This window comes from Brienomyrus brachyistius, chromosome 10 (genome assembly GCF_023856365.1).
Source record: "Brienomyrus brachyistius isolate T26 chromosome 10, BBRACH_0.4, whole genome shotgun sequence".
NCBI classification, from domain to species: Eukaryota; Metazoa; Chordata; class Actinopteri; order Osteoglossiformes; family Mormyridae; genus Brienomyrus; species Brienomyrus brachyistius.
Window position 1 is genome coordinate 14767274 of NC_064542.1, and position 20442 is coordinate 14787715.

General features: G+C 46.1%; 1 protein-coding gene across 1 annotated transcript in view; it reads right to left on the minus strand.

Annotated features, from left to right (window-relative positions):
* Window positions 1-19491, minus strand: part of atrx (ATRX chromatin remodeler) — a 39789-nt gene extending 20298 nt beyond the window's left edge. The window contains exons 1-21 of the mRNA XM_049027326.1: window positions 19292-19491; window positions 17332-17432; window positions 17043-17098; window positions 13680-13729; window positions 13447-13574; window positions 12918-13037; window positions 12523-12632; window positions 12020-12087; window positions 9287-11355; window positions 8877-8943; window positions 6633-6778; window positions 4899-5066; window positions 4632-4752; window positions 4120-4219; window positions 3809-4027; window positions 3525-3666; window positions 3288-3397; window positions 2957-3103; window positions 1713-1890; window positions 1477-1614; window positions 663-838 (exon numbers count right to left, since the gene is read on the minus strand). Of these exons, the coding sequence (XP_048883283.1) occupies window positions 663-838; window positions 1477-1614; window positions 1713-1890; window positions 2957-3103; window positions 3288-3397; window positions 3525-3666; window positions 3809-4027; window positions 4120-4219; window positions 4632-4752; window positions 4899-5066; window positions 6633-6778; window positions 8877-8943; window positions 9287-11355; window positions 12020-12087; window positions 12523-12632; window positions 12918-13037; window positions 13447-13574; window positions 13680-13729; window positions 17043-17098; window positions 17332-17432; window positions 19292-19311 (4434 nt within the window). The 5' untranslated portion in view covers window positions 19312-19491. The remainder of the gene's footprint in view (window positions 1-662; window positions 839-1476; window positions 1615-1712; window positions 1891-2956; window positions 3104-3287; window positions 3398-3524; window positions 3667-3808; window positions 4028-4119; window positions 4220-4631; window positions 4753-4898; window positions 5067-6632; window positions 6779-8876; window positions 8944-9286; window positions 11356-12019; window positions 12088-12522; window positions 12633-12917; window positions 13038-13446; window positions 13575-13679; window positions 13730-17042; window positions 17099-17331; window positions 17433-19291) is intronic.
* Window positions 19492-20442: the final 951 nt, after the last annotated feature.

The following is a 20442-nucleotide window of genomic DNA, read 5'->3' on the forward strand; positions in this document are numbered from 1 at the left end:
ACACACACACACACACACACACACACACACACACACACACACAGCATATAATATATCATATGTAATATATGTAGGAAATCTTGTGTGTGACTAATATATAATTATTCATAATTTTTATTACATGGTTGTGTACCTCAATTCCAGATAACAAAAGCACCATTAAAAATTATTTACCCTCTAGCCAGGAGACCCAGCTGTTGTTTTTGGTTTCCCCCAAATACCGTTATTCCCCAGTCTCAGATGACACCTTTGAACAGATATATTTTTCCCATAGCTTGACAGAACGACTGGCAGAGTGCCAGACTAGGGAAGCACCAACAGAGTGTAATAACAGGATAGATGAGGTGCCTCGTATTTGCAGCACACACAGACATGCCCATTGGGGGGCAGCAGCAATCACATCCCGTTGAACTTAACAGTGCCATCGAAACCCAAAGTCATACTCCCGTTTGCCAGGGAGGAGGAGGGCCCTCACTCTGAGACATGAGCTCGCTAAAATCCCCAGAGCTTAGGGTTTTAAAAACTATGGTTTATGAAACAATGAAATACACTGCAGACCAATGTTTCCCAGCCCGTGCTTATGTTCGCCTGACCATAGAATAGGTTCACTTTTGGAGGAAGATTTGTAAGGTCGTATGGTTAATAGGAGGGGTGGACCTCACCTGCACGCACCCTGCCAGCATCTCGTACAAGATGTGGGCACGCTTCTTCATGACGCGGACGTCCACCGGCGTGGAGTCAGCGCACTGGCCGTTCTGGATGGGATTGACGAATCTGTTGCGGAACTCCTTGACCGAGCCCAGGAGGTTCTCCTTGATGAAGTTCACCATGCAGTGGTCTGGGGAGAGCCGTCCCTTCAGAGCACCACTCGCGAGCCTCACCATACCGGCACTACCATAAGCATGCATCTACAAGGCAGCTCCATGTGCTGAAAGCGCACGTGTGGGTTTGAACCAAGTGAGTGGGGGACCCTGACTGCACACTCTACCATGCTGTCCCCTATCTACTGGACACTAGACAAGTGCTTATGAAGACAGGTGTGAATATAATATTTTCATATATGATGCTTTTTTTTCCCCAAACAACTTACAAAAGAGGAACGGTCACAGTTTGTGGGTACTCCCTGGGATTCAAACCCACAGCCTCTGTGTTATTAACGCAATGTCCTACTGGGTGGGCTACCGGAGCAGTAAACATCCCAGTGTATGGGCGTTTTTCCACTGCGCCAGGTAATGGATCTTTGGCACTTCGATAAAGTATCGAAATACCAAAGAGGTACCCCAGCTGGTTTGGCACTTTCGGTACTGGAACTTTTGTTACTGGTACTCGACCAGAAGTACCAAAAAAGTACCGTACTTGGTGGGATGGAAAAGCATGCTACATGTATAGCGTATAGGTATAGAAGGATATCGGCCGTGTGGCCAAGTACTGATTCCCACTCAAGCTCCATGCCTCCGGATTCTCTCTTGTACTCACACTCGATGAGGTTGTTCTGTAGAGGGGTTCCCGTCAGAACCACTCTCCGTCGCGTCTTGATGGAGTTCATGGCTTTGGATATGGCGGAGGATTCATTCTTCAGGATGTGCCCCTCGTCGCAGATCACAAAGTCCGGGCCTGGGACAAGGAGCAAGGGGAGGACAGGAATGCACAGGATTGAACGGGGACCGGTCTGGATGAGATGCTCCCACACCACTGGCTTTCCCGCACGGTACCTGGGTCTACCAGCGTCTTATGGAAGATCTCCTTGAGCTTCTTGCTCTTGATGTTCCTCCCCTGCGTCAGGTTGCGGTACATCTCGTAGCCAATGATCATGACTCCGCCCTCCTCCTGCCAGCGCTGCAGGGCATATGCGCGCTCCTGCGGCCTCTTCACCGTGGCCAGCTCAGTCACCTGGCATGCAGAGGGCCATGAGCACATGCTTCAGGATGCACGCTAACCAGTGCTAACCAGATTAGCATCCTCCTAACAGATGTCCCACAATTCACACGGTAGACAGGGTAAACCCTGGACAGAAGCCAATGACATCACTAGATAAAATTACGTGAGTGACACTAGCAGCAAACGACTCAAAGTTACCATAAACAGCGGCGCAGTAGGGGTGTGGATACCCAGACAGACTGGGGGGGGGCAGCAATTTACAAAATTGCACAGCAGATTTCATCATGGGGGACCTGCACGAGGGTGTCTCCAGGCAACCCTGTACCGGATTAGCGAATATGGAAGGTGGATGGATGACATTTTAAAAGAGGAAGTTGAGGTGTAGAAGGGGGTTTCTCTCCGAGCCTGTAATTATCTTTTTACTATTTCCCCAGCCCTGTTAAAGCATATCCTAATGTAGCTGTGATGTCAGGTGTGTCTCTTAGTCACTTCAAAATCACACCGGAAGCCAGAAGCCTTTAGTGATTTTATATTAACCCACAGACATTAAATTACACTGTTATTATTGCTCCTTAAGTGCAGAATACAAACCTTGTGCTTTTATCCCCTAAATTACAATCTATTAGGGATCTAAGGAACTTGACTAGGCTCATTATACTTAAACATAACATCAGGTGTGACAACAGAGTGACTCATCGTACAGAACTGCCGTCTCAGAGCTCCTGCATTGGGGGTTTCAATCTGCATGACCTCCCTCTGTTGTGTGGGTTTCCAGCAGGTACTCAGTTTTCTTCAAAGGTATACAGTTTGGATAACTGGGGTCTCAAAATCACCCGTGTTCTTTGTGACTGCTTGTGCCCTGCGATGAAGTCACATCCCATCCAGGGTGTACTCCAGTCTTGCACACAATTAGCCCCCAGCGCATACCCCAAACCCCGCATATAATCCAGGCCAAGGTAACGGATGACATTACTCCTGAATTAAACCAAAAGTGTGTTTGTGTGATTGTTCGTTTTGTATACAGCACTGCTACATCAGGAAAAATACAGAGTAACATAACGGCGGCTGCCCCACGGACCTCCAGGCTCTCCTCGTCTTTCATGCCCTCTTGCCACTTCTCAAACTCGTTTAACCAGTTGAGGACAGTGTTGAGCGGGCACACCACCAGGGAGGTGCTGTAGTTCAGCCTCTCACACAGCAGCATGGTATGCAGGAAGGTCACCACCTGGTGGGCAAGAGCAACAATATGCCATAAGGGACTCCACGTATCACATGACTAATGCCCCTACTAATTACTAACACAGTATGCCACTGACAGATACAGACGATGCCGTTTCTGTGACCTAAAGTGCAGCTGCACTCTAGTGGCAGTTGAGTGAAACTGCACTTCAGTAGGCGAGCTCCCTCACCTGCAGAGTTTTCCCCAGACCCATGCAGTGGGCCAGGATGCACCCCGAGCCGAGCGCCTTCTTCGCCTTCTTCACAGACTCGCAGCAGCAGTCCCACATGAACTGCACTCCTGTGGTGACGACGACACGGAAGGGAACAGAACAGGCTCCCGTGATCAACATCAAAGAACTTTAATCCGCATGAATCCACCCGACGTGCCTGGGAGCTGATTTTACATTTAAACGTTGGCCACTCACCGTCAACCTGGTGGGGCTTCAGCTTGGTCACCAGATTCCTGTGCACCTGGACGATTGGCTCCTTGGTCTCCTCATCCTCATCCAGCACCAGCTTGGTGGTGATGGGGCAGGGCACCTGGGAGGCCTCCTCCACCACGATGACCTGCATGGAGGACACAGTGGCTCAGTGAGACAGCACCATGGGGCTGGGTTCACCTTCATTTCATGCCCGAAGGGCATTTGATGGCTCTTTAGGTATCTTCCAGGACCTGTGGTCCTACATGAGCAGTGTTTGCCCCACACACCTCTCGCAGCTTCTCCCTCAGCTGCTCCCTTTCCGCGATGCGTTTCCTCCTCTCCTCTTCTTCTTTCAGAGCGTTCTGGGTCTCTGACCTCAGCTTGTCGTCCTTAAGGATCTTACGGATCTTCTTTCGGCCCTTGGGCGTGGTCTTCGACTCGTCGTCATCATCATCATCATCGCCGCCCTCGTCTTCCTTGTCCTCATCCTCCTCACCGGAGCCGCTCTGGGAGGAGGGGGAATGCGGCGCATCATCAACAGGATGTGGCCCTGCTGCCACCTAAACCCCACCCCCTTTCCCAGAATACCCTGCACTACCTTCTCGTTACTGGAAGAGTCGTCCTGCACCTTGATGCGGCGTCGTTTCTTCTTCTGGTGGTAGCTCCGCTGGCTTTCCTCTCCCGCCTTTTTTGACGATCTGAAAGGGGGGGGGGGGGGGGGGGGGGTGATTTTGAGTAATGAAAAACTCAACAGCCGGAACTTAAATCCCTCTCTGCCATAAGGCTGAGTGTGAAGAGTGGCGAGGCTGGGCCCTAATTCGGTTTCCAAATCTGTGAAATGCAGCCACCTTGTGGCGGAAATGTCACAAGAGCAGCTTGTGAACTCGGCAGTTTCTGGAAAGCTGACTGGGGCAGAAAAAGTTCACTTGCGGTAAGAGATTATTCATGAATTTACAGTAAACCCACAGCTGGTAATTTAGCACAGCTGTGGGCATGACGTTGACAGAACTGCTGGCAGAGGAGAAATGAGGGGTGCTGGGAGGAGCTGGCCTGCGGGGTGGTAGAGCTGGTGGCGGGGGGGGGGGGGGGGGGGGAGGGGGGAGTTTTCACCTCGTCTTTCGTCGATTACCCTCATCAGATTCGCTGACTTCCTCGCTCATGCCCGTCGCCCCGCTCTGGGCCGACCCGTCAGACTCCTCGAAGTCAGAATCGGCAGCGTCATCGCTGCTCACTGCCGGAGTGAATCGGAAGGACCCGTAAATCAGCTGGAAGGTGCCACCGATGCTACTAATGTGGGATATTTATGGCAGGTGGTCCCGTGAAGGAGCACGAGGGTGCGGTGCCCGCTGGGAGCCACAGAGGACGCTCCTCGCCTACCCTTCCGTCGGGCTTTCCTCTTGCCCTCCTTCTTGGCCTTGCCGGCAGGCTTCTCGTCCCCGGACTCGCCCTCGCTCAGCGACAGCTTGTGGCGGAGGAGGCGGTGTCGGTGGCGCGTCTTCTTCACGTCCACGTCGGAGTCGGAGCCCGAGTCAGACGCCTCGTTCTCTGCAGGGACAAGCGGGGGTCTTAGTGGCAGCCACCAACGAGGGAGGGGCCTTAGGACTCCCCCAGGCAGCAGTGCGACACGGCCGTGATCATGACATTCATCCAACAGTACAAATTCTACAGCTCTTTGATCCCTTAAAGACTTATATTCAGCTGCTGTGCGACCAATCAACATCTGGCTATTTTCACCCAGTCAGTTCTGGTTAAGCATGTACTTTATGGGTTATATCACACGATTCCTTACAACAGTGTTTCCCAACACGGTCCTCGGAGACCCCGAGATGGCTCACAGTTTTGCCCTCTCCCAACTCCCTGCCAGACAGTCCACTTTTACGCTCCCCTTCCAGCTGCCGGACTTGACAGGTAAAGGACATTGCAATGGCAGCATTATTGAGGGGATTATTAAATCGGATGTGGATCCCTCCCGAATCTGAACGGTCCATGTGGATTTTACACTGGCCGACTTTGGTTTGGTGAACATCGCCCCTGGCTAAGATGCCTAAAAGGAGCTTAAAAGGTTTACCTCCACTGCTTTAGCAATCGTTATCATCCCTGCCATGTAAATCATTCTTAGATGGTTTCCTAAAAAATTTATGTTGAACTTGAATTTTTTTTTTTATAAATGCCTCAATATTCATTACAACAAAATCACATCAAAAAAATTTCCAATACTGTGCTGCCCTATATTATCCAAAATATTATTTTATTTCTTGTTATGCTATCTTGTTATCCTGATCCTGTAGTCTCTTCTTCTAACCATATTGTAATTAAAGCTTGGATCTCTTCATTTGTCTCTACATCCATTAGTGTTACTCATTTTTTCTTACTTTATCCGAGTTCATAACTTTTTTTGTGTCAGAGGCAGGTCATTTGCATAAGAAATTGAGAGAAAGTGCCTGCAAGTCAAATCCCAAAGTACCGAAGTACCAAAGGAGAACCTCAGCCTGGGGCTTTGGGCGCTGGTGCTCGATCAGAAGTCTATGGAATAAAGAAAGTATTGAAAATAACGTACCAAAAGTTCAGTGTACGGTGCAGTGGAAAGCACCCTAGCAGAATCATAGGTAGGGAGACATTTCACCTTTGTCTGCAGAGAGTACTTAGCAGAGGAGTTAGGGAATGCTTCCTGGATTCAACAATGCGATCAGTTTACGGACTGGCATGCTGGCCCAAGGGGCAAAAAGCATGCACACGTTTAACATGTTGGGCATGTCTGCATTCAGCAGCTCCCCAGTGTAAGATTGGTGGAATATGCAATGGAGCAGTTTAGGTGAAACATCTTGTCTAAGGTCTCTTCAGCTGAAAAGTCAGGAGGAGCCCTAGTGTAAAATCCTAACAAATTACACCACAATACCATTAGTGCTATACATTTCAAAATAATCTCATTAATATTCTAGAATACATAACTTACAAAATACATCTATCTTGCAATTACATTTTATGAAGATTCAATTCATTAGTCCTATAATTGCATTATTGGATGCTACCCCTTAATTCCCCCTGTGATCAGCATAAAAGCATCACCGATTAAAACGAGACACCCGCAAGGGGGCATCGGAGATCACTGACCTTCCTCATCTCCCCCCTCTTCCTCCTCGCCTGTTTTCTTGCTTTTCTTCTTGTCTTCCTTTTCAGAGTCCTCGTTGTCTGACGAGCTGTCCTCGCCCGAAGAGTAGTTGGCTTTAATTTGGGCCAGAAGCATCTTCTTGGCGATTCTTTTTGAAACAGGAATGACAACATGACAATGCTGCAGTCCTCAGACGATTTTATCGATGCCGCTGTTTCCTGTACAATTACAAGCTCGGTTTCCCCCCCTTCCTCGCCCCCTTGAAGTGAGACAGACACACAATAGTACTCCTTCTTGGAATCGACCAACCTCCCGCTTCGTTCATGTACTCCTGATGCGTGCCATGAAAATTTCATGCATGCAGTGCCACAACTACCGACTCACCATTTTATGGGAAGATAACAGGGAGAAACTGCTCTAAACAACGTTTGCAAAATGTCCATCGAGGTAAACGTTTTTTTTAAACACTCGTTGTCCACATACCAAATCTTCCTGGGATGAACAATGATTAATTATCTCCATGCAGATTTTCATCCTGCAGAATCAACTGCTAACAAGCTACTTTCCATTAATAGAATCACTTTAAAAAGCACACACAAGTTTACTTTGATTCTCTGGTGGGTAATTTGTTAAAGCCTGGCTTTGGGAGTATGTTATTTTGCCCTTAGTTCCCCCCCCCCCACCCGGCTCTTGTGAATTAGGTCATGTTGATGAATAGCAGGGGGCAACATATTTGATTAAAAGAGAAAATGATAAATCACTTTAGAGAACTGCAGGTGTTTAGACTGGCTTCACAAATACTATAAAACAACCTACTGGAAAAACATACTATGAACGAAAGCGGTATACTATATACCATGGTTACATACTACATAATGGTAGGATTATTACTTACTAACACATATTAAATATAAGCGGGGATTTTTAGCGTACACTAATCCAAAACACAGATGAAAACCTTCGGCAAAAAGACCAATTCAAGCGTAAACCAATTTAAATTAACATTTACAATTGGTTTTATAAGCTACAAATGAAGAAGAAAAAAAACAAATAAATTTGCAACACATCAAGATACCCAGTCCGAGAAGGTATATAAAACGTGCATGAAACCAGAATAAACTCTCGATATTGGCAGGAAGTTGACTGGCATTAATCCACACTTTGATTACAGCACCGAGCAATGAAGACTCAGCACTTCAGACAGCTACCAACCACAGCGGGTCGCACCTTTCGGGGCTGCCGGCAAACTGCTGATATGGGGCTTTTCGCGGCCCGGACCAGAGCGCCAATAAATCACTGTAAAGCAGACGGCTAGTAACAGAGTTACGAGACGATGTAACATGGTCTGACTGCAGCTGTGTGAAAAGCCCAGTGCTGAGTGGTCCACCTGCCTTCATTTCACAAAAATCTCATTTATGTGTTTATACAAAACTAGCCATTTTAATCAATCTCGCAATCAGTTCACTAAAAATGCTTACACGTATATATTTTTAAAAATCTATTCATGTGTATAAAATTAGCAGCACTGCTGAATACAGTCTTTCCTGATAGGATTTTTTTAAGTTGTCGGTTTAGTGGTATGCAGTGTAAAAAAGGACTTGCCCGGGTCTCCTCGATTTTAACACCCAATGCACCCACGTCTTTCCATAACAATATACATCACCACACAGTAAACAATGGAAGGTAACTAACAGCAGAATAGGAAATTTTGCACTGAATTATCTCCGCTCACTCATGACATACATCTACGCAAACAACCCAAAATCTGTGAATCTTCACATTAGGCAACTGATTTAATGAACATACCATGTAAATTTTACCATGTAAAAGTTATTATTATTACTTCTGTATGTCGCCCAGTGTTTCATAACTAACTTTCTCACTCCTGCATTTCAACCAGTTTCACCTTTCCAGTTAACTGTCCATTTAGTCTGCATAACAATATTCAAGAGATTTTCCAGCTACAAGCATGTTTACCAAACTCAGAAAGCTAGCAGATGTTCACTTGCCTGCTCTAGACTGCCTGGTTTATTGTTTTTAAAAACAAAGACAGGTGTTACCGTCTTTAACGAGAAGATCAGAGCTTCTCCTCAATGACTGTAGGCAAACATATTCACTGCAATATACTCAATAGGTAATACTGCACTAGAAAATTATACTGCTTCAAGCTGCGGGGAAAGTAAATTAAGTTTCTTGGAAATGGTGCCTGTCCATTAATTCCCAAGTTCTCTTTTTCATTATCATACCTGTTCTCTGGGTCATCATCCTCGTCAGCCATTAATATTGGTTCAGATTTGATTTCGGCCTCATCTCCTACAGGGTGAGAATGAAATCAAGTCAACATCACTGCATCCTGTTTTAGAAGTCCTGACGTTCTTCTGCTTCAGAACTTCTGTTCTTCAGGGTTATTTCATGACTAGGTGATAAGTGGCTATTCGTTTCAGTTAACTGAGGTAAATGATTTTTTATAGGTATTTTTATGGGCAGCTGATAATTCACATCTTCTAAAGGCTGACTTTCCCTCAAGAGACACAAAGTTTCATTAGCAGACAATTCCAGACATTAGTATATTATTGCTTTATGTGCTCCTGCACAAAGCTCGAGCATTTGACTCTTGTAAGTGAATCGCTGAAGTCAGCAGACCAAACCGCCTCACCTGAAGACTGCTGGAATGCTTCAGTCGCCATCGCCATCAGCTCTTCTGTGATGGGTTTAATCTTCTGCTGGTCGCCACTGTCGTCTCCAGAGTCTTCGTTTCCCTCGTCCTCTTCACTGGAAGATGAAGCTGACTTTCTCGCAGTGCTCTTGGCTTTGGGTCTGCGTTTCGCCCCCTCTGGCTTCTTCCTCTCCTTTACCACGTTCGCCGACTGCTTCTCATCTTTCTCCCCACCGGACTCCTCCTCCTCTTTTTTCTTTTCTCGGAGTCTTTTCTTGCCGGTGTTGAGTTTGCTCAGACTCTTGATCTCCTTCTCCAGGTCGGAGTCTGAGGAGTCCGAGCCCTTCTCCTTCATCTTCTTGGCAGCCTTCTTTGATGTGCTTTTTTGGTCACCCTGGTCTGAGTCTGAGCCGTGCTTTAGCTTGCGCTTCGTGGCCTTTCTCTCCTTCGACTTCGACGTCTTCTTGTTGATCTGGAACAGGCACTTTCGGACACTTTTGGACACGACCTCGTCTCCACTCTCCCCTACATCCGAGCTAGGCATCATGGCAGCCGTCTGAAGCAAAACCGCTGGCATCTCGTCAGAGTCCGAGTCATCTGCCCTGCTGGAGGAGGCCACGGCTCTCTTCGGTTTACTCTCCCACTCTGCTGTGTTCTCCTCCCCGTTGTGGGGGGCTTCGACCTCTGCAGATCCTTCGTTGTCCGTGTCACTGGCGCTGTTGTCCTGAGAGTGGTCCGGACGGCTCTTGCCGTCGGCCGGTTTCCGCAGGGGTGTGGTCTTCACCCGCGGCGATCGTCTGTTCTCTGAACCTTCTTCCTGCAACTGAGCCCCGTCCACGTCTCCATCGGCATCCTGCTCAGAAGCCACTGGCTCTTCTGTTTCACTTGTGTTCTCCTCCTTGGTCTCCAAGCTGGATTTCGGAGATCCTTCGAGGGGGACAGGAGTTAGTTTCACCACTAGATTTTTAGTAACTTTGGTCGGGGCACCCTTTGCTGAATCGGTGGACTTCCCACGGGTGGCAGATGACCTTGAGGACTTCCTACTTTTGGTCACAGTGAGCTCATTCCTCTCTGCCACCCCTGAGGAGTCCGCAGCAGCCTCCATCATCTCGAAAAGCTCATCAGGCACGGAGACCGGGACCGAGACAATATCTTTGTCGTCAGACGCATCGCCTGCTGATGCAGACTCCTCATTGCAGTCCGTGTCCTTCTCAGAATCTGCACTCTTCTCTTTGGCTTGGCTTTCTCCTGGGACTTCTGGAACTTCCTGGGGTGAAGAATCGGGACTTCCCTTCATCTCGACATCTGAGTCAGTATGCCCGGCTCCACCATCCTCGCAACACTCACCAGCAGCTTCTACTAAATTATTCACACAGTCTTGTTCTCCAACATGATTATCGGAGGTGTCAGTAACCTCAGTCTCCCCATCCGTACATTGTGATATCAATGTTGTTGCCTTCTCTTGCCCATTCTGCAGCTCAAGGTCTCTAAATTCCTTCTCCAAGGCTTCCTCCAGGGCACCGTGGGCCTTCTTCAGGTCTTCCAGTACTGACCTGAACGCCTTCAGGTGCCTCAGCCTGACCACATTGGTTCCCTGATCCTGGGTGCCCTGCTGAATGAACTTCACAAATGTATTGTTCAGGCCCGTTGTGGTTTCAATCAGCTTCTTGGTCTTCTTGGCCAGCTCCTTCGGTACCTTGAGCGCTTTGTAGGAGAACGTCAGGGTGCCGGAACCGAGGCCGTCCACGCCATGCTCCCTGCCGTTGAGCGCGGCCTTCTCCTTCGGCGGGCGCTTGGGCGTGCCGTACTCCCGAGCCGACTTCTCATGCTCCGCCTTGGAACGCTTGCGGTGTTGGTGCCACAGGTGCTCCAGGTTCTGCAGCACGCTGTCGCATGCCGTCACCAGGTCCAGCAGGGGCTCCGGGCTGCAGACGTAGCAGTACCACTGGCTGTCCTCGTCCATGATGCCTGACAGCTCCTTGCGGCCCAGGTTACGCAGGATGCACTTCTTGCAGAAGGCATTACTGCAGAAGTCGCAGCAGATCAGGTTTCCCCCCTCGGCGCACCACCTGCAGAATGATAAGAACTACTTTTATTTGAAAGAAGGGGTGGGGGGAAATGGCAAAGAGCTTTTTTGGAGACTTTTACGACGCTGCAGATAAGGCGTGTTAATTTTCATCTAAACTGTAGGGAAGGAACCTTTTGGATAAACAGCATGAACATGAAATGGCTGGAAAAACACACCATTGCAACTTATACTTAATTTCTGCAAAACTTCTGCAGATACATCCAGAGAGAGACTTGAAATTCAGTACGTTTCCTATAAAGCACTTTGGTGATATTAAATTAATAAAACATGTACAAATGATGGCAAGTGCCCAATTCGACTTGGCAACACTAAACACGCAATATGACTAAGAATCTCATATGTATGCAAGTCAAATATGTTCACACTGAGCCTCTGGCAGCTACTAATGTATTACTCAGTGTTGTATAGCTGCTGTTTTCCTTCTGTTGAAAATGCTCTGACAGGAAACTTTTAATTATCCTGCCGATTAACCGCACTGCGAGATGGACGCAGGTAGGTTTTCCGAAAAAGGGCTATAGCGGGCAGTGAGCGTAGCCTCGGAGATTCCGCAAAAATAAACCCAGAAAGTCTAACTTAAATGCAAGGCTGCTCCAAAGGTTTGCGGTGAGCCGACTTTTCAGCCTACAAATGAGTACAAATCTGACCTGCACTGTTCGTCCATCCCATCTGCATCCTTGCTGATGTCATCACTCATGTAATATTTGAAACAGGACTGGAAAAGAAGAATGAAATCAGGTTTCAGCACTGTATATTACACAGATCCCTTTGCCAGTTTCAAAGATAAAGCAACATTCCTACAAGAATGGCACTATTTAGAAATTAAAATTAGAAGCAGCCAACAGTTCCGAATGATTTTTATACTGTTGTTATACCTTTGAGAAAGATATTAAACTTGATTTTCAGCATGTGAGTATTCAACTGTACAAATAAGGAGCATGATCAACTGTTTCTTATTAAAAAAAAGAACAGCACATCATGCATAGTAATTTTTAAGCGTCTCGTTTCATTTAAAAAATTGGCTAAGATGCATTTTTAGGCTCCATTGAAGGTTACACAGAAATGGGACACTTTGGATAGTGGTGCGACATCCCAGGATCAGAGTCGTTATGAGAACAACAATTTTAAAAAATGAGAAACACGCTCTGACCTTGCAGATGAGCACCTTGAGCACGGGATGCTGATAGATAGAGTCCTTCTGGAAGTGGTTGACTTGCTGTCCACACGCGGTGCAGCTCACGATTCCATGCATGTGCTCTCCTGCAGAAAGACGAGAATATCTGTCCTTATATGGACATCAAGGGACCCGCCCCCACCCCTGGTGAGCTTTGACTCCTCCCATACTCTATAAAGCCTGGTGCAGTGCATGCTGGGGCAGCCCCTAAATCAACTCAAACAAAGAATAGTTTTTAACACCAAAGGCCATGTTAAATACTTTATTTTAAAAGGAATTTAGGGTTCTGAGATCCACAAAGGGGATGCCATATACCAGGGGTGTCAAACTGCAGTCCTGGAAAGGCTTTGCAATGAGGGAGTTACACCCACCGCCTCTCTTCCGCGTGAAATCCGACTTCAGCTTCCCCGCTCCTCTGCTGCGGAACTCGGGGCCCCTGAAGTCATCTTTGGCTTCGTTTCCTACAGGTTCCGGCTTTACTACCACAGTACCTGGAGGGGGCGGGGAAAGGGGGCGGGGCGTTCACTGGCGAGCCAATGACACAGGCCATCTACAGCTGGTGGAGCTCGAAGCCCAGAGCTCTGAACAAGTGCCCACAGAAACCCCGGGTACTGAACTCCTGAAAGCAGCTAACAGAAGTGCGTTTTACATTTACATTTATTTAACTAGCAGATGTGTTCCTACAAAGTGACATGCAAGTGAGGTAACATGGGACCAACTGTGGCATCATTCAGACAGCCATGGAATTTGATCAGACAACCTTCTGAACACAAAGTCCTAAACTGTCACCTCAGAGGAGCTTATTTCCATGGACCTTCACATTAACCAAGTTTATGGGGAGGTGGGCGTCTACCACCAAACGCAACAATCAACCAATCAGGGGAGACCAGCGGGTCATACCTTTCGGCAAGCTGCTCATATCGAGAGAGCAGTCTGGTGGATGCATGGGTGTGGCGTTCTCGTTCCCGCTGTCATTTGAAGTGTCCGACTCATCCAATCCAGTGTGCTTCGTTACCACAGAGGGTTTCCTGAAAGGGCAAGCCGGACAACGCCGCACTTCAGCAGTGCACGATTCTGCGGCCCTGAGGGGGGCGCCACCTCCTGGGACAGCAGTACCGGTTTGGCGATCTTACCTTTTCGAGCGGGAAGAGGGGGGCTTTGGAACCTCTGCTGAGCTGCCTGGCTGTAGGGAACAGGAGGGGAAAAGGCAGAAAGTCAGCAATTCATTTCAATCGCAATTAGGCGGGAAAATAAAGTAATAAATTAGAGGCATAATCCCATAATAATTTGAACAGCTAATCTAAAGGCTTTAAGCCACCAAAAAAGGGGGGAAATCTGGTCTCGAAATAGCATCCGGAATCCTTTTATCAAGATCTGAACGACTAAGCTGAGCAATTAAATTTGATGATGGATTTTAAGAAAACTAACTTGAGGACGAGTCAAAAATGGATGGTGACCCATTTCAGCACACAGGCCTACATAGCTCTGCTATCAAGGGAGCCTGATTCAGGCCTGCAGCTTTCACCAAGGTGGGGGGGTACACACTGTTTGACTTACAATGGAAACGATGAATATGAGAACGGCTCTTAGAAGCCAGAGGATCCAAATTGAGTCTCATAGGCAAGTAGCAAGGATTTCATCTAATATTTTTATCTCAGAAATCTGAAAACTGCGTTTGACCAGACTGGTCTACTATTTAAAACGATGCATACATCTATAGATAGAAACAGCATATATTTGAACCCGTATCAGATTCACCAATTCCCAGTTTTACCGGAGTCTGGCCTGAGTCACAGTCGTGCTAGCGTATAGGCAATAAAACGAACACACTCACTTTCAGTATTAGCTATACATTCGTAAATAAACTATGCAGACATGCATATACACGGACAAACATATTGGGAATTATATTCCAAATTACAGGTATACCAGTAGTAATGCACACCCACGCTTATGTCGGAGCCCATCACTATATATACACAGGAATGAAGACTGGGACATATGCGCTCTGTTTATCACAAGTAAAACTACCCCATCAGCAGAAGATGATGACCCCATGATGAAGTGTGACAGGCATAAAAGGTAATTAATAAATAATAGTAATCCATCCAGCCATCATCTAGCGTTTAATCATCAGGGGAGCTGAAATTGGGGTGAAAATGTACACAGGTGTCCGAGGATTTCTAATCTAGCTCTCTGCTCATCCTGGTCAGGATCACGGGGGGCTTGGAGCCTATTTCTGGCAGCAGAGAGAACAAGGCAGGGGTGCACCGTGGATGGGATGCCAGTACATCACAGGACACACACAAGCACGCACACACCAAGGGTTATTTAAAGACAACAACTAGTCTAAATGCATGTTATTGGACTAAAAGAAGAAACCAGCAGAACATGTTCAAACTCCTTGAGTACAGAGCAGGGATTCGCACCCCCAACACTGGAGATGCAAGGCTAGGATGCTGCCCTTAATAATACGGCCATTATCACTCATCGAAAAGCAGAGCACGTGGTAAATCCATCTTATCTAGTACTTTAATTCATTTAAATATATCTGCATTTCCAAAGACTGCACAAAACACCCCTCTAAGTTGGAGGTAGTCAACAGTACTTAATGTCAAGCACAACCACAGGCTGTAGACTCAGTCCCAATGAATGTTTGACTGGCAAGAGCAGAGAATGAAGGGTCAGGTTCTGGACCAGCACCATCCACAGAGCATCTTCACAGACTGGTCTTAAGTGTTAACTTGTGGTTTGAATAATCCACACCATTTATATCTCATCCAGTAAGTCATTCGAGATGTTTATTTGGTGGAAAGGCAGTCAAACAGCGGGCAGATCACTGCGGTGGAAGATCATGCCAACAAGCACTTTGTGGCAAATGGTTAAGTACCATCAATTTAACTTTTGTGAGATCATCAGAGAAGCAATGTCAGATTGCTGAAGACAAATAGTACCTCCCAATAAGCAGCCAAAGGTTTTGTTTTAAATACAGCTATGGCAACGTAGCATGAATCACATTGGTTCTTATTTTCCTGTCGAGTAAAAACCTTCATGGAACCATCAGTACGTTATAACATCCATATAAATACAAATCTAAAATAGCCCATTAAAACCGATGGCCTGAATAGTACATAATAGACAAACATTCAATTAGAAAAGAAAGAAACATGCAACTGTATGACAGCAGTTTCCTTTTCATTACAAAGAACAATGAAACTCAAGGAATACAAAGGCCAGATTGCACGCTTGCTGATTTACTGGTATTATGATATGTGGCAATGTGGACCACATTAACTTACTATGTTTCCATAAGGAACCAGGTCATTCCCTGTTGCACTACCTGGCATACTGGATGTTTTCCATATAATTTCCAAAATGCATTATGCCATCTATGTTAAACTTTTTCCCTGCAGAAGCAACAATTCTGAGGATTTGAAGCTGAAAAGGACTGGGGATAATTTCAAAATAATAACACATGAATGCTGTTGGAATAAGGGCCAACTGTCAATTGACACAGTAATTTCTTAGCGTAATGCACATAAAATAAGTATGACAAGAAATGACTGTACATTAACCTTTATACCATAAATGGAAGTACGCATTACTTGTAAAAAGGTTAAAATCCATGGTAATTTCTTGTCATAACAGTGCAAATACATACTTATTTCATGTGCATTTGTGCTGCTACGCCAAGAAATTACTGCGCGTATCACTTTATACACCAAATGCATACTTGCGTAACAATTACGTACATCCCTGCTTACTGATGGGCTTAACATCTCATTGCACTACAGGTACTAAAAACAGGAACCATTAAAAAAAAATAAAAAACTTAACACACACAAAAAAAACCTAAAGTAATCTGGAGATGGAAAATGTAATGTGTAATATGGAGGAAGATAAGTTTTCAGTAGATGGAGAGATAAAACTTTATTAAACCCCAAGGCGAACTTAAGGAAATATAAGGTTTATGGAAGACAAGCCAAAATGTTCATTATTTGGATTTAAGATAAAAATAATCCAAACTAATTTTAAGAAGCCGAACACTGATCATGCATTAATATTGGTTATTTGGTATAAAGTCGGGGGCGGCATGGTGGTGCAGTGGTTAGCACTGTTACCTCATACCTCTGGGTCCCGGGTTCGAGTCTCTGCCTGGGTTACATGTGTGTGGAGTTTGCATGTTCTCCCCATGTCATCGTGGGGTTTCCTCCGGGTACTCCGGTTTCCCCCCACAGTCCAAAAACATGCTAAGGCTAATTGGACTTGCTAAATTGCCCGTAGGTGTGCATGTGTGAGTGTACCCTGCGATGGGCTGGCCCCCCATCCTGGGTTGTTCCCTGCCTCGTGCCCGTTGCTTCCGGGATAGGCTCCAGACCGCCCGCGACCCAGTAGTAAAATGGATGGATGGATGGTATAAAGTCTGCACTAACTCAAAGTGCATGTATGGTGCATTTTTACACTAAAAAATTGGAGTCAAAGATTTCATAGGGTACCTCTTCCATGTTGTGATCTACAGTGTTTGCTTCAGTGGAGACCTTGCTCATTTTACCTGGAAGAAAAAAAAAAGCACAAAAACATATATACAGCGCATCAACAACAATTCACAAATCGCATCCAAAAAATAAACAATCCAGTAAGTCCAGGATATTATACAGTCTCATTCATAATGAAGTGTCCCTAAAGAGCGTGAACATTATACTACATCACATAGCCTGGTGTCACTCGACGCTGTGTAACGGTACCGGAGCCAGCTGCAGCCCCCTGAGACACTTAAGCACTCACCGTGAGAATGCCCAGGAACTGGGACTTTGCTGCTTTCGTCGTCAGAAGAATGCCCCAGATATTCATGAAGTTTCGTCACCAACGTATTCAGCTTGCTGGCACTGTTGGTGAGGGGGGTGGGAAATAGCAGCATGTGAAATAAATACAACGAAACAACCTGTATTCATGGCTGATATGATATAGGCTTCAAAGGAATATCTTGTAATTCAGAGCTTAAAATGAAATGGCAGTGCGGGTCATGGAGATAATGCAGGTCATTTTCTTAAAGAGCGATGATCTACAAGGTTTCAGGTACTCAGCACGCGGCGCCATATGCCTCCCGTTAACTGTCAGTTAATATTACTGAGAAACAATGATTATTAATAATCTCATAATCTCATAATAATGTCTCTCAGACATCAACAGGAATGGTAAGTAATGCAGACAGACAACTCAAAACAAACAACACTGAACAATAAGGGCTTGCGGTTAGATGACAAACATTTCCTAAGGAAAAGAATTCAATGACTTCCTAGACAGACTAAGGTGTTAGTTCACAACAAGGAAATATATTTCATTCAGAGCCGGGGAGTAATTGATGCTGGTGTTTGTACATTTCTTGGTTCTGAAAAGAATGTTCGGTTCGTACAGTGCATCATATAAAGTTACACACCAAGCGATTAATCAAGGTATTTAACAATGCATTTTAGTAAGAAAAGTGAACAATGCTCAAAGTCAGCAGTGTTTCTGCACACGCACAAATACATGCGAATAGTCAGGTTTTATGACCGTTTCAGAGGGCATTTTTGGCATTCGTCTACCTGCCATGCTGAATGAAACGCATCACAAAGTAATAAGCTAATCACAGGAGGTTAAGCAGGGACAACTACTGAACACGTTTTCATTTTACTTACTGCTCAACCACACCTAATCGCGAAGCCCTGGAAACAGCACTTTCCATAAATCTAATTTAATAGAATCACATTGCCTAAGCATACTTCGGGTTGTGGGATCACTGTACTATTCGGTGAGGCCGAAAATGCATCTGTCAGCATCATTGAACAGATAAATACAACTTTCTAGCGGTGATTACACCATCATACGAGTGTATGTTATGTAGGCGAATGTACCCGCGTGCATCAGGCACAAGCATCGACAAAGGCAAGGAATGCACTCCTGCACGGCAGTGGCTGGTCAAGTTCTCTATGCACATCTGGCCACCTCCCCGGTCCGTGACGTCAGCGGGCCGGCCAGCCACCGTCATTGTTCTCGGCAGGTCCGCCGATCATTTCCGATCCCCGATCGCACGGCCAGTTGCCCGCCGTCCTTGACGTGTTGTGTTTATGCTTTGCGTCACCGCGAGATAAATCACGCCGCGCGCCTCCATTAGACCCAGTTCGCCGCTACCTGATGGGTGCCGGCTAGCCGGCCACCCTTTGCTGCGATCGCGGCATGTAAAGATCCGCATTATAAACCTTGCATTTCTCTAAACGGGTCAGCTTCCCAACAAGCTACCACTGTGTCGACAACGGAACGGATGCAGTAAGCTACACATACAAATAATTGTCCCTGTTTCTTACACAGTGTAGAATATGTCCGAAAAGGAACACGCCTATTGAACGACAGTCATTGCAAAATAAACACAACCGCATATAATCTTGCAATCCTGCATCCTGATGCATGGTGCATGGATGCATGTTCGTCTCCTCCCCCAAAATAAAAAGCCTGGCAAATAAAACCGACTTAATGGATTCAAAGAAATTTGCGTTTTCACCCTTTTAAAAGAACTGGTCTGATGAACTGGCAGCTCGTTTTAGCTACCCGGTGAACTAAACAACGTCCCTTGCAATTTGCAGTAAGCTGTACTGCAATCCACGCTACGGCTAGGAAGATGCCGGGTCTGTAACACACGGCAGCTAACTGCTATGAATGCATAAGTGGGGGGGGAGGCGAAAAAAACCTTCTCCAGTTTCACACTTACCTGCAGATCTCTGTCGTCATGTCTAGTTGATCAAAGACACGTGGAGTGGGTGACACCTCTCTCCCGAAACAAAGTTCCTGAAATTTTGACCGGTCAATATTTCGGTTAAAAATACTGAATATTGAATCACCCTGTTCACAGAAGACAAAGCAAGTCCGCCATCTTGCCGGATGGCTGAAGACGCACTAAAATGGCGCATCCTGCTCAAATCCTAGGGACAACGTCATTGGCTGACTGGCTGAAAAATTCTTGCTTTCTAAATGGCCGAATCAGCGGCTCGCCTCGGTATTGGTCGACTAACGCCGAATGCGGTGCCCGGTATCGAAACGGACTGGTGCACGAATTTACTGTACGAAGAAAGTTCGACCTGGTTGGATGGTTTTTGTTTTTGTTTCATTCATTTGGGTTTTTTTTTACCTACATACGGTGCGGACTTTTTTCCATTTGCAAGTTTTGTAAATCAAAAGGGCTATGATACTTGCACGTGTCGGAGCTTTGTGCAGAGTTGCAGTTTCCCGCTCAATTAGGGCTTTTTGCGGGTAAATATTAGGAGGTTGCGGTTTGCGGGTTTTTGGGCTGCTTTCATAATGTTCTACGGCAGCGGACATTAAGGGGAAAAATAATTATTATGAATGCAAGTCGCTCCTAATCCTGAGTAATACTGACTCGCCAGCCACCGAAAGCCAGAGGCAGACATACACGGAGAGCAGGGTTGCTTACTACCACGCATCTGGGGTGACACTCACGCAGAAATATTAAAGCAAACTTAGATTATTCCCTTATAAATCTAAAATTAGCTGTATCAGAAGCACTGGGGTAGTTTGCAAGCTCTATAGACTATTTACAAGGTAAAAAAAAATGTTACATACATGTAAATATGTGTGCAAACTAGTCTCGCATTGAAAATCTCAGTCCAGCCAGCTGACTAGTTGGTATCCCTGGAAAAAAAGAGTGCGTCTGTCTACTCACGTCATTGTGCTTAACTTTGGTTTTAAAATGTTAAATGTGATCAGCATGCAAAATACAGGTTTATTTCTTTGCGATACAGTATACTGGGATTTCAAATATAGGGCTAGTTTCAACTTCCGTTTGGCTGATTTTAAGAAGACCTTGGCCGGGAGATTTTTGCTGGACCTGGCAACCCTAGCTTT